General features: G+C 51.6%; 1 protein-coding gene across 7 annotated transcripts in view; it reads right to left on the reverse strand.

Annotated features, from left to right (window-relative positions):
* plch2a (phospholipase C, eta 2a) overlaps positions 1-13,772 on the reverse strand; it is a 211,684-nt gene that overhangs the window by 25,389 nt on the left and 172,523 nt on the right. For 5 of the 7 annotated variants that reach the window (XR_008725872.1, XM_055659370.1, XM_055659367.1 and 2 more), the window contains 8 exons: positions 11,225-11,317; positions 9,855-9,955; positions 8,461-8,558; positions 6,980-7,162; positions 6,070-6,177; positions 4,994-5,121; positions 2,010-2,094; positions 304-450 (listed from right to left, as the gene is read on the reverse strand). Coding sequence is in view for 5 of the 7 variants with exons in the window: in XM_055659370.1 (XP_055515345.1) it covers positions 304-450; positions 2,010-2,094; positions 4,994-5,121; positions 6,070-6,177; positions 6,980-7,162; positions 8,461-8,558; positions 9,855-9,955; positions 11,225-11,317 (943 nt within the window). In the remaining 2 variants the exon portion in view is untranslated. The remainder of the gene's footprint in view (positions 1-303; positions 451-2,009; positions 2,095-4,993; positions 5,122-6,069; positions 6,178-6,979; positions 7,163-8,460; positions 8,559-9,854; positions 9,956-11,224; positions 11,318-13,772) is intronic. The other 2 variants (XR_008725873.1, XM_055659369.1) reach the window with 1 other exon arrangement.

Here is a 13,772-nt window from a genome sequence, read left to right on the forward strand (position 1 = left end):
ATGTGCTGATGTAACTCAATGCCCTGCACCATTCCCTCCCTCCCTCCCTCCCTCCCTCCCTCCCTCCCTCCCTCCCTCCATCCCTCCCTCACTCACTCACTGTGCTGGTGTAACTCACTGCACTGCCTCCTCCCTCACTCACCCCTCCACCGATCCCTCCTTCACCCGTTCCTGCACCGATCCCTCTCTCACTCACTCACTCATCTCTGTGCCGGTGTAACTCACTGCACTGTTATCTCCTTCACTCACTCCCTCCTCCACCGATCCCTCCCTCACTCACCCCTCCACCGTCCCATCACTCACCAGGCATCATGCTGGTGAAGGCCAGAGTTCGTTGACCGATGAAGTCTCGACCGATGGGATCGTGGTCCCACACCAAGAAGCGGACCAGGGCGATCTCGGGCATGTGCAGGGTGAACACGAGGGTCTCCTCCCACATCGGGTTAAACCCTGCAATAACATGACCATGTTAGCTGGTCAGATGCACCATACGGTCAGGCTACCAGCAAGAGACAGGATCACCATCCAATGCGCTTACTCAACGCTTGGGCACCGGTCCGAGCCACGAAACGATGGGCTCTCGACCCCGTTTGGAGATTCGAGCATATAACGTAGGTCGGCGTGAATATAGGCGCATGGGTAAGTGGCGACAAGGAAGCTGTAACTCTGCAGTAGATGTGGATAGCTGGAGTGAGGGACACTGGATAGCTGGAAGCTGGCAAATATGGGGAGGTGTGAGGCTATACTCAGAGGAGCCAAAAGGCAGATTATTATCTAAATGGACAGAGTCTGTGGATGTGAGGAGTGAAGAGCAGAGGAATTTATGTGCCTTGTGCATGAATGACACCAAGTCAGCAAGCAGGTGCAACAAGGCATTAAGAGGGCAGCTGGCATCCCACCCTTTACTGCAGTTGGAGTTTAGAAATAGGGCAGTTTTGTTCTAATTGTACAAAGTGTTGGTGAGACTCATCTGGAGAGCTGTGCTGATTTAGGAAAGAATGTAATGGCACAGTGGAAGCATCTAAAGGAGATTCACCGGGTTAACTATGAGACCTAGGCTACCAAGCAAGGCTGTATTCAATGGTAGGATTTGTACACTTTGGAGTTTAGAGTCATAGGGTGATACAGCTTGGAAACAGGCCCTTCGGCCCAACTTGCCCACACACTGGCCAACATGTCCCAGCTACACTAGCCCCACTTTCCTGTGTTTGGTCCATATGTTAAACGTTGGGATAGTCCCTGCCTCCACGACTTCCTCTGGCAGCTTGTTTCCTGTTCCCACCACCCACCCTTTGTGTGAAAATGTTACTCCTCAGATTCCTATTAAATCTCTACTAAATTCCTACTGGATAGAAGATTAGCAGTGATTTTACTGCAACAGACAAGATGCTAAGGGGACACGAGAGGGTAGATGCCGAGATGTTTTCAATGGTGGGCGGGTCTTGGGAGGGACATCATTTCAAACTTATTTATAATCAAGAATCTTGGACCTTTCATCTCACAGAGGGCGGTGAATGTATGGAGATTTTCCACGTCAGAGTTATGGAGGCTAGTGTTTAAAAAGGAGGTAGATAAATAGAGGCAACGAGTCATGGAGTCATACAGCACAGAAACAGGCCCTTCGGCCCAACTTGTCCTTGCCCACCAAGATGCCCCATCTAAGCTAGTCCCATTTGGCCACGTTTGGCCCACATCCCTCCAAACCTTTCCTATCCAAGTACCTGTACAAGTGTATTTTAAATGCTGTTATAGCATTTTAGTGCTAGTATCACAGAGGTAGCTTCCTCTATGTTGGGCCTCAGAACCAACAGCATGCACCAAATCACTCATAGAAACAAGTCCTTCAGCCCATCATTGCCCAGGCCATGAGCTAAGTCTCCATCTAAACAAATCTGGCAATTCAATGCTTACTTAAATCAGTCGAGCCTGCAACCAATTTTAAGTTGCACCCACCCCACCCACAGAGAACCTGATTCTCTCCCAGGCCGCTCCTTCCCCTGCCAGCTCACCATTGTCATCCACCACTCTGGTCTGCTCCTTGGTGCAGTCGACAGCCAGACCGATGACCTCCACCTCCACAAATGGGTCGATTATCTGCAGAACAGCAGGAGGCATGGATTAAGCTCTCAGTCATTAGCTAACGTCACTCACACACTCCCCGCTCAACGATGAGCTAGGTTGGCAGCGCTGTGTAGCCAAGGACTGGCACAGTCGAATCAACAGGGTCATGAGGAAATATCAGCTCCCCACATGCCCCATAGCGGGGCTGGACACTGGGAGTATCCTGAGCTAATTCTGCTACCACCATCATCTACTGCGACAAGTGATGGCTTCCACTGATTGTCAGCGGAGGCTTGCGGACGGACGATGACAGCGAGGCCAACATTTGTAACAAGATGGACACGAAAAGAAGAAGAAGATGAAGAAATTCTCCACACCCAGAGCCCGGCACTGTGGTGTGAACAGGGCAATGGGAACTCATCGGGCGGTTTATACCCAGAGACTGGCATCCAGGAGTGAACAGGGCAATGGGGAAATGTTGACGATCTACACTCAGGGGCTGGCACTGTGGAGTACGCAGGGCGATGGAGACACAGTGGACAGTCTGCATCACAATCTGATCAAACCCAAATCAGAATTTCAAACAGCCCACCATGGGAATGGAACTAATATTCCCTGCACTGTTAATTAATGTCATTAACACTGGTCTCTCATGGAATATGGAGAGTTCATAAGTGAGAGGAGACGAATTAGGCCATTTGGCCCATTAAGTCTACTCTGCCATTCAATCATGGCTGTTCTATCTCTCCCTCACAACCCCATACTCCTGCCTTCTCCCCATAACCCCTGACACCTCTGGGGAGGGAAAGCTACAGCCAAGGGCTTCATGAAACATCGCACCACCTGACATCGCCAATGTCTGTCCTGCTGTTGCATGCTGGCTTGGCCAATGGGTGGCCTAACATCGAGGAGTTAGCGGCCTTTACTGGAGACCGACTTGTCAGAGCTCCACCCGGGCGTGCCTATGGGACTTCAACATCGCAGAGCCCACGATCCATTTGCCAGGGATCGACCTCGCAGCTCCAACCGTGGATGCTTGCTGACTTTAACATCACGGAATTCGCGGTCTCTGATCAGAGACTGACTTCGATAACTCCGAGCCACAGGAGTTTCGACCGCCCCGACACGGGAGTTTCGATCGCCCCGACACGGGAGTTTCGATCGCCCCGACGCGGGAGTTTCGATCTCCCCGGCGGATGGTTCGACTGCACCAGGAGAATAAAGAGGAATAAGGTTGGACTGTTTTACCTTCCATCACAGTGAGGAATGTGGGGAATCTGCTGTGGTGGATGTTTATGTTAACTTTCACTGTATGCAGTTGTTGCTTTTTTTTCGTATGGCTGTATGCTACTTAGTACATGTGGCAATAAAAGACCTTTGAAAACTTTGAAGTTCTGGACTTACAAGACCAGAAGGTTCAGCAGGACAGCATATCTTTCATTCATCTGTTCTGATTCACTAAATCACTGTCTATATCTCTCGTCTCCCTTTCCCCTGACTAGTCTGAAGAAGGGTCTCAACCCGAAAAACATCACCCATTCCTTCTCTCCTGAGATGCTACCTGAGTTACTCCAGCTTTTTGTGCTGATCTTAAGTTCATTAGCACACTGGAATAAAGACAGATGGACATCACCCTGGTGGTTATTCATGTGACCTCCAGCCTCTCATCTCCATGCACTCTCCCACAACTCATTGCCCAATGTAGATGTCATTCTGATGGCCAAAGGAAAGTGAGTTCAATGTTGGAGTGAATGATCCTTGGCCCTCAGTCAAATGCTCGGCTGCCCTTGTGTCAGTATGTTTTACTGCAAAAGCTTTTAATGAAAGTCATAAAAAGGACAATACACAAATCATGTCTGAATGACCAAATGATACCTTTCCTGGTTTGTTTAAGCAATATCCTGAAAACTAACCCTTAACCTCCAGAGATACCAGATCCATCTAGAAAGGTTGAAAAAGCCCTAAGGATAATTAAGTCAGCGTCATTGGAAATGGCTCACAAGGATTTATATCAAATATCGTTTACATCAGAGCCATAATAGAGGCACTTTATCCTCCATTGTCAGAAGTATTGTCCAATACTTGACCTGCTGAGTTACTCCAGTTTTCTGTGCCAGAGATGTCCAAAGTTAGAGGGCATTAGTGAGGGTAATGAGCAAGAGGTTGTGAGGAGATCGGAGAAGCATTGACATCATCCACGGGTGATTAGGATTGGGAACACACTGCCTGAGGCAGAGACTGTCACAATATTAAATATCTAGATGAGCACCAGAACTACCAAAGTGTGGGAAGGCTACAGACCAGGTACTGTAAGTGGGATTAGTATAGGTGGGCACGTGATGGACAGCATGGAGAGGGTGGGTTGAAGAACCTGTTCCTCGGCTGTCTGACTCTCACCATCAGTCACCATCAGACGGTCACTGATCATCAGACCATCTCTGACCCATCAGACCATCTCTGACCCATCTCTACTCCATCAGACAGTCTCTGACCATCAGACAGTCTCTGACCATCAGACAGTCTCTGACCATCAGACAGCCTCTACTCCATCAGACAGTCTCTGACCATCAGACGGTCACTGATCATCAGACCATCTCTGACCCATCAGACCATCTCTGACCCATCAGACAGTCTCTACTCCATCAGACAGTCTCTGACCATCAGACAATCTCTGACCATCAGACAGTCTCTGACCATCAGACAGCCTCTACTCCATCAGACAGCCTCTACACCATCAGACAGTCTCTACTCCATCAGACAGTCTCTACTCCATCAGACAGTCTCTGACCATCAGACAGTCTCTACTCCATCAGACAGTCTCTGACCATCAGACAGTCTTTGACCATCAGACAGCCTCTACTCCATCAGACAATCACAGACCCATCAGAGAGTCCCAGACCGATCAGACACTGACCATCACACAGTCACTGACCTCTCCCCTGTCGCCCAGCATGGAATCTTTGGGTTTCGGCAGCTGTTGGCCGCTGATGATCCTCAGAACCAGTTGTTTCTTTGTCAGTCCCGACAGCAGGTCGTCCGCGGATGAGTTAAAGTTACCTGCTGGAGAGATGCGGCACGTGACAAGACCCTTAGTGCTTCCCCCCGTTCCTGGAACAACTCCTTCAATGATATAAAATGCTACGTTTTTCGTCTTCGAGATACAGTGCGGAAACAGGCCCTTCAGCCCACTGAGTCCGTGTTGACCAGCTATCATCCCGCACACTAACGGGCCAGTCCCACTTAGGTGATTTTTCAGGCGACTGTCAAGTCGTAGCTGGATGCTGAAAAGCTGGCAACTGGAACGGCGACACCAGCCAGTTCTGCAGGCGGGGGACAGGGCAAGCGGGGGAACCGCCGTCTGAGTGAAATTCACACAGTGCAAAGCCAATGTGAACGTCTCGGCCCGAAACGTTGCCCATTTCCTTCGCTCCATAGATGCTGCTGCACCCGCTGCGTTTCTCCAGCACTTTTGTCTACCCTCTCCCAGATCCTCAATGGTGAAGGCTGGAGATCTGGGGTGAAGGGATGTGGATCTCAGTAACTGCTGAGGGCCAGTCCCCGATCCAGACCGACGCAGGATCCATGTCGTTGGTGAAAGGTCAGAGCTCGGAGTCAGTCAGCCAGATCCACTTCCTGGTCTTTGCTCTCACACAAACTACCCCTCAAGCAGGGGCCGCGGAACGTTTTTGAAAGTGGGGGGCTGAGAGATGACTGATCACCGGCCCTGGGGGGTACCCGGTGAGGGGAGGGTGTGGGGGGGGGGGGGGGGGGGGGTTTTCCGGCACAGCTGGTCGTGGTTTTGCCACGCTCACTGGGCGCTTGTTCTGAGATTCTGGATGTCGGAGGTCCTCAGAAGAAGGGAAAAAATACGCCAGTGGACCGGATAATTTCGGGTTATGAAACATGTCTCGCCACTAAAGAGGAGGGGCTGCAGCCCCCCCCCCCCCCCCCCCCCCCCCCCCCCCCCCCCCGTCCCCCTTTCTCTCACCCACCACCCCCAATCTTTACCACGAGTCATGCACTTGGGTTTGAGAACATAGCCACAGCTCCCATTGGAGTTAAACTTGGCTCGATTAAGTTGCAGCACTCTTCCTTCAGACTGGTAGTTCAATGCAACTGGGAGAGAGAGAGAGAGACAGAGAGAGACCATTACCTATTTATGCGCATTAACGGAATTCGAGCCACCACAGATTGCACCATTTTTAGTTTTGTTTAGTTATACCGCGTCGAAACAGGCCCTTCGACAACAAGTCCGCACCGACCAGCAATCCCCACACGCTAACACTATCCTACAAACATTAGGGACAACTAGTCACCCACGAGGGTGTGGGTGAGGATACAGTGGGTGGGGTGGGGTTGTGGTGTGACTGGGGGGGATGTGTGTGTCTGTGTGTGAGGTACAGTGTGGGTGGGGAGCAGTGTGTATGAGGGGTGTGTGTGGTGGGCAGTGTGTATGGGGGGTGTGTATGGTGGGCCGTGTGTGTGTGGGGGGGGTGTGTGGGGGTGGTGTATGGTGGGGCCGTGTGTGTGTGTGGGGGGGGGGGGGTGTGGGTGGGTGGGGTGTGTGGGGGGGGGGGGGGGTGGGGGGGGGTGTGTGGGTGGGGGGGGTGTGGGGGTTTGGGGGGGGGGTGGGGGGGGGGGGGGGGGGGGGGGGGGGGGGGGGGGGGGGTGGGGGGGGGGGGGGTGTGGGGGGGGGGGTGTGTGAGGGTGTGTGTGGGTGTGTGTGGTGTGTGTGTGGGTGTGTGTGGTAGGGTGTGTGTGGTGTGTGTGTGTGTGTGGGGGGGGGTGTGTATGTGTGTGGGGGGGGGTGTGTGTGGGGGGGGGGGGTGTATGGTGGGCAGCAGTGTGTGTGGGGGGGGGTGTGTATGGTGGGCAGTGTGTGGGGGGGGGTCTATGGTGGGCCGTGTGCTTCACATACCGAGCTGGCAGCCTGCGTTCCAGAAGGGTTGGGGGTTGAAGTTGCTGGAGTCCACCCTGTAGGAGGAGGGGTAGATACGGGAGAGCTGCTGCTGGTTCACCCGCAGGAACTGCTGGGGTTTCTGCTGCAGGAGCTGGTGGGTCTTTGCTTCACTGAACGAAGAGACCTGCCAACTGCACACGACTGCCAGAGAGAGAGCAAACAGAGAGAGGTTGTCAAAGCATGAGTCAGTCTCACTCACCCCCAGTTAAAGTCACCATGTCCCCCACATTCTCCTAGCTCCTCCACCACCACCCCTCCACTGCTTGGGCCTCTAGTGGCCGATCAGCAACCAAGACCCTGGCATTACCTGCTGAGATTCTACCTGTTCCTGGTGCAGCAAAGGATTAGCCTGGTCCCAATGCCATGCAATGTGCCAGTCAGCTGGACATTGCCCCACCACCTGTCCTTTGTGAGGCCATCACCTTTCACCTCAAGTTCACTGGGCAGGGTCAGCACAGAACATCCTGCAGGCACTGCAGGACAAAGACTCAATGGATCCTGTGGCCTGGTTCCCAGAGCAGACTGCCCAGCTTGTCTGGCAAAATGCCTCATCGCCAGAACTCACCAACAAGCACTAAGTCGGTGAGAGGGGCCCCTCCCAGTCAGATGCTTCCGGCACCGTTGGAATCTTACTCGTGATGCATGCTGCCCTAAGCACAGTTTATGGTTCATCGTGACCAGCTCCGTAACTGAGGGCTCTCTGATTTATGGGCTGTTCCCAGGAACACATTCGGAGACGGCCAACGAGTTCCGCTGGAAGATCATTGGCTCAGTGGAAGGTGATCATTGCTTTGCCTGAAACCTGTTGGCCTCCCAGCACAGCGAGATGTCCACCAGTGAATGTTGCCAACTGGCCCGCTCCAGACTGCAGGAGTACTCACTGAAGCTTGGTGCAGACAAAGCCAAGGCTCTGGCGGGGCAGCGGCTCTGGTGGTGAACTGCCAACAACTTGCTGCACCCCACAGTCCGATCTCCATCCCCCCTCTCACCGTCCTTTGATCTCCCCCCCACTCACTCCCTAGTCTCTGCCCTTAACCATTATTCACTCTGCATTCCCTCATCTCCTCCACTCCCAATCTCTGATCTCCCAACCATTCTCCACCCTCCATCACCAATACCTAACCACCTCCCGATCCATGGCATGTGATCCTATAATGGCTCCATGGCCTTGACCTCAGACTTCATTTCCCTTGGCCTGTGACCATCTGCCCTTCAAAGGCACCAAGTGTGGGTGGGGTGAAGTGTGTGGTCCATCACTGTGGACAGACACACCAGGATTCATCAGGCTCATGGGTTATTCCCAGGGACATTGCCACAACCATGGTTGGACCAGCGAAGTTCCCCCCTGTCCCTGCTGCCTCTGCTCGCGTATGCTATATAATCACCGACTTCATGGACACGGCGGAAATCATAGGTCAATGCATTCAGTGCAAACCCACCTTCAGAGTCGATATCGGACATGCCGACAGACTTTGTGTACTTAACCAGGTCAGAGAGAGCCCGGGACAGCTTCATGGTCTTCTTCTGTCGACCGCACCTAGCAACGGCACGGAGAGAGGTGAGAGAGAGAGAGAGACTGTTATGATGTTCAGGGAAAAGTAAAGCAGAGTCAGTGGTGTAAGGGGATAGAGAAGGGGAGGTAAAGAGAGAGTTTTGTGGTGCTTGTCAGAGCAGGGAGGACAGATAACAGGAAATCTTGTTAATGAACTTCCATAGTGCAGGAAACTGATCGCCCACAATAATCACAGCAATTGGATTCTCTAGCTTGGGAACATCAGGATGGGTGAATGAAGATGGACAGAACAAGGGAATGAAGGGATATGGATTGTGTGCAGGCAAAAGGTGCTGGTTCCCTGCACTCTCAAGACCGGGACTTGATAATGGGGCAAAACTGGTGACTCTGCACGCTGTCTCAGTGTACCAGTGCTCAGTGTCATACTGTATCTGCGATGCTGTATCTAAGATGTATCTAAGTGCTTATGTATAGTGATACTTGTAAACAAAAATGAGTTTCGCTGTACCTCGGTGCATGTGACAAATAAGATACCTTTGAGTATCACTGATCCATGGAGTTTAACCTGGCACCGGGGCAAAAGGGTCTATTCCCGTGCTGTACTGTTCTACATTTTACAATGGCCTTCCCGCAATTGTCTGGTTAGAACGGGTAGTAAAGTAGGAGGAATTACCCTTGGATTAGGACTTTACATTCATGGGACTGACACAGTACATGATCAATGCGAACTGGACAAAACTGGCCATCCTGCAAGGGGACACCTCCTACAATGGTCAGTCTCCACTGGATAACCCTTCTCCCATGTCTGACGGGTCTGCTGGACACTGATTCTCCATCCATCCATCCATCCATCCATCCATCCATCCATCCATCCATCCATCCATCCATCCATCCATCCATCCATCCACCCATCCATCCATCCATCCATCCATCCACCCATCCATCCATCCATCCATCCATCCATCCATCCATCCAACCATCCATCCATCCATCCATCCACCCACCCACCCATCCATCCATCCATCCATCCATCCATCCATCCATCCATCCATCCATCCACCCACCCATCCATCCATCCATCCATCCATCCATCCATCCATCCATCCACCCACCCACCCATCCATCCATCCATCCATCCATCCATCCATCCATCCATCCATCCATCCACCCACCCACCCATCCATCCATCCATCCATCCATCCATCCACCCATCCATCCATCCATCCATCCATCCATCCATCCACCATCCATCCATCCATCCATCCACCCACCCATCCATCCATCCATCCATCCATCCATCCATCCATCCCCGCTGCTCACCTTGCTGAGTGGACCACACTCCGGCCGGCAGTGGTTTGATGCTCATGATCATCTTCATCATCCTCCAAGCTCGATGACTTCTTGATCTTCACAGCTTTCTTCTGCAATGAGTGAGTGGTAACACTGATCAGACGCTGATAGTTTCGGACAGTACCAACGTTCTCACATTGATACACCTTGCTGTGATTTTGTTCTACAGGGGTCGGTCCCTGGTGCAGTAGCCCAGTGGACATGTTGCTGAAATGGTCTCCAGCAATGTAGACTCTAGACCACACACACACACCATTGAGAGTAATGGTTTAGTTTAGAGATACAGTGCGGAAACAGGCCCTTCGGCATTCCGAGTCCGCGCTGACCAGCGATTACACGTACACCAGTTCTATCCGACACACCGGGGGGCAATTTACAGAAGCCAATTATCCTGCTTATCTTTGGAACGTGAGAGGAAATTGGAGCACGTGGAGAAAACCCACGCCGTCACGGTGAGAACGTACAAACTCCGTACAGACAGCAGCGGGATCAAACCCGGGCCTCTGGCGCTGTAAGGCAGCAACTCCACTGCTGCCTCACCGTGCCACCCCAAATCTGTTTTACGCAATGATGGTCATGAAATAAACATTTGTCAGCACTCGAGGGTGAACTCTCGACCTCTTTGCAAAATCGGGGATATTTGTACCGTCATCAGGAAGGGAAGCCTGAGGATAATCGCATCCGAGGGACAGCAACTCCTACAGTGTAGTACTCCTTCAGTGCTTCACACAGCCGTCAGCCAAGGTCATGTGTTCAGTGTGGACCATGAGCTCAGAATCTCAGTTCTGGGAGCAGAATTAGGCCATTCGGCCCATCAAGTCTACTCGCCATTCAATCATGGCTGATCTATCTTTCCCTCTCAATCACATTCTCCTGCCTTCTCCCCATAACCCCTGAAGCATGTACTGATCTAGAATCTATCAATCTCTGCCTTAAAAAAATCCATTGGCTCGGCTGCCATAGCTGTCTGTGAGAATAAATTCCACAGATTTACCACCACCAGGCAGGCACCCTCTGCCTCAGACAAGAAAATTGTTCCTCCTTCACTCGAGCCGACCCCTGTGGATAACTGCACAGAGATTATGTTGGAACTCCAGCGTTCATTGCATCATTGAGTTCCCCAACCCAAAACTATTGGATTATCCTATCCATACCCTCCACAGATGTTGCCTGACCCGCTGGGTTACTCCAGCAACTTTGCTCAACATTTCAGCATCTGTAGTTACTCCTTGCATGACCAGGAGTTGTCCATTAGACCCAGCAGAGAGAAATATCAACTCCACCCTCATGGGATACACTCCCTCTCCGTGGCGCCCCATGAAGCAGCCGCGTCCACTCACCTTGCGCTTGGAGAAGCTGCCGATGAAGGAGCGACTGTGTCTCTTGTTGGTCACTGGATCTTCTCCAGAGTCTGTGCCGTCGTCGGCTTTACTCTGTTAGCGGAAGAGAGCCGGGCGCGTAAACAAAATGGAGAGAGACCAGGAGGATTGACAACAGCAGGGACAATAGGCATTGTTGACAAGGCAAGAGAGTTTTTCTCTCAGAGGGTGGTGGATGTATGGAACAAGCTGCCAGAGGAGGTAGTGTAAGATCACGAGGGGTGTAGAGTCAAAAAGCTTGGAAACGGGTCATCTATGCCGACCAATATGCCCCATCGAAGCTAGTCCCATTCCCCTGTGCTTGGCCCATATCCCTCTGATTCCTATTCATGTTGCTGCCCCAAATGGCTTTTAAATATTGTTATTGTACCTGCCTCAGCAACCTCAACTCTGACAACTTGTTCCATTTACCCACCACCCGACAACACAGGTAGATTCTATTCAACGCCATTAGCCCTCAGGAGATGACGGTGCTCAGGGCAAGAGAGACACATTCAAAGGGAGAGAACAACATACGGTTAAAAATAAAGAACCAAAAACGACAGAAAGGTGGAAATGGAGACTGGGACAAAAAGGAGAGTAGCAAAAATAGTCCGATACACAAGGTGTAAATCAAAGACAGGTTTGGCGTGAAAGCCATGCAGAGATAAAAGGAGAAAGGACAGCGAGAGGAAGAAATTATAATTCCATGCATGGATTGAATCTTTTGAACTGATTGAGTTACCAAGGTAATAAATTAGAGTCACTGTCACATATCATGTTTACAACGTATCTTTCTCCCTTGTAGACTTCGATCAGAGGGCTCAATAATTGAACAAGTTGGATTCAGGGACGGCAACTGCAGCCTTCCGCAGTGGCAGTGGTGCCAGCTGAGCAGTGCCACCTCGTCCCTGGCACCAGCCCAGTAGAGGCTGGTACCTGGTTCCAGCTCCACTCTCTACCCCAGGGGAACGAGGGGTCGATGGAGCCAGGTGCCTCATTCCAGTGGCACCTCAGAGCCTCCCAAAGTGCGACACTGTCAACGATGCAGTCCCTCCGGGATTATGTCCGTGCCCGGTTCGTGATAGAGAGGGAATACCCGCTGCCCACGGGCGCCCTGGGGGATTTCATGAGACCACTGGGCACCGCAGGGGGAAGAATCCATCCTCAATACAGATGGTGATATAGTTATATAGCAGTTTATTTAGTATTGAAGAATATTTACTTGTATTTTTCTACTGTAAATATCATTTTTGCAAATAGTTCATTACAATTAATTTTGGTTAAAACATAAGGTAAAAAAAGATGCAGTGCAAACTGTGAGTGGACGAGGTGACGGTGAAACGAAGCACAGCAAGATCCCAGGAAGAACAATGTGATGGACCATATCAGGCAGTTAACGACACGGCATGTTCCACAGGTCATTTAGTGCACAAAGCTGCAGAGAAGATGCTTTCATCAGTTAAGGGGCTGTCCCACTTGGGTGTCATTTGCGCTTCATGCAGATGGCGCGCAAAGATTTTGTACATCCCAAAATCCTGGGGCGCCGCGCGCGACTGCCTACGTCACCAGGCGCGCGTAATGCGTACCATGCGCACACCACGTGTGCGGCACAACGCGCGCGCCGTACGTCGTGACGCTTAAATTACGCGCAAATGACGCCCAAGTGGGACAGGCCCTTAAGGGGCCAGAAGTAGGAGTTATTTACCAGAATGGAAATGTCTTTGGAGTGCTTGAGCACAGCATGGGTTTTGCTTCGTGTGAGAGGAGCGAGGTGAGAGTGAGGGTGAAGGAGTGGGAAGCACCAACACTGTCTCCTATATATCGACGAGACCAAACGCACACTCGCCGATCGTTTCGCTGCTCACCACCGCTCAGTCTGCTTGGGCCGACGCAATCTCCCGGTTGCTAAACACTTTAAAATCCCCCTCCCATTCTGCCCTTTCTGTCCTGGGCATCCTCCACTGTCAGAGTGAGGCCCAATGCAAATTGGAGGACCAGCACCTCATATTTCACTTGGCCAGCTTACAACCAACCCAGCGGTATGAATATTGATTTCTCTAACTTCAAGTATCCCTCTCTCTCTCCATCCCTCCCCCACCCTAGTTCTCCAACTAGTTTCACTGACCTTCTGATGAATTTTACTGTTTTTATGCCTACTTGTCACCTTCCCCTCAGCTAACATTGAACCATTTTACATTTCCTTATCAACATCTGCTTTGTTATGTCGTTTTCACACCTTTCCCTTCCATATCTCTAGACTCCCTCACCCGTGACTCTCAGTCTGAAGAAGGGTCTCGACCCAAAACGTCACCCATTCCTTCCCTCCGGAGATGCTGCCTGTCCCGCTGAGTTACCCCAGCATTTTGTGTCCACCACAGGACAGATGGGCCGAATGCTGGCTCTGTGCTTTACACATCTCAAACGCTCACTGTGCTTCTGCTCGACACTGTCGCATTGCTGCTGCTGCTGCTGTTGCTCAGGATGGAGCCATGGGCCGGAGGAGCAGCCTGTTTCCTTGCAGTGTCTC

This window comes from Leucoraja erinacea, chromosome 30, assembly GCF_028641065.1.
Source record: "Leucoraja erinacea ecotype New England chromosome 30, Leri_hhj_1, whole genome shotgun sequence".
NCBI classification, from domain to species: domain Eukaryota; kingdom Metazoa; phylum Chordata; class Chondrichthyes; order Rajiformes; family Rajidae; genus Leucoraja; species Leucoraja erinaceus.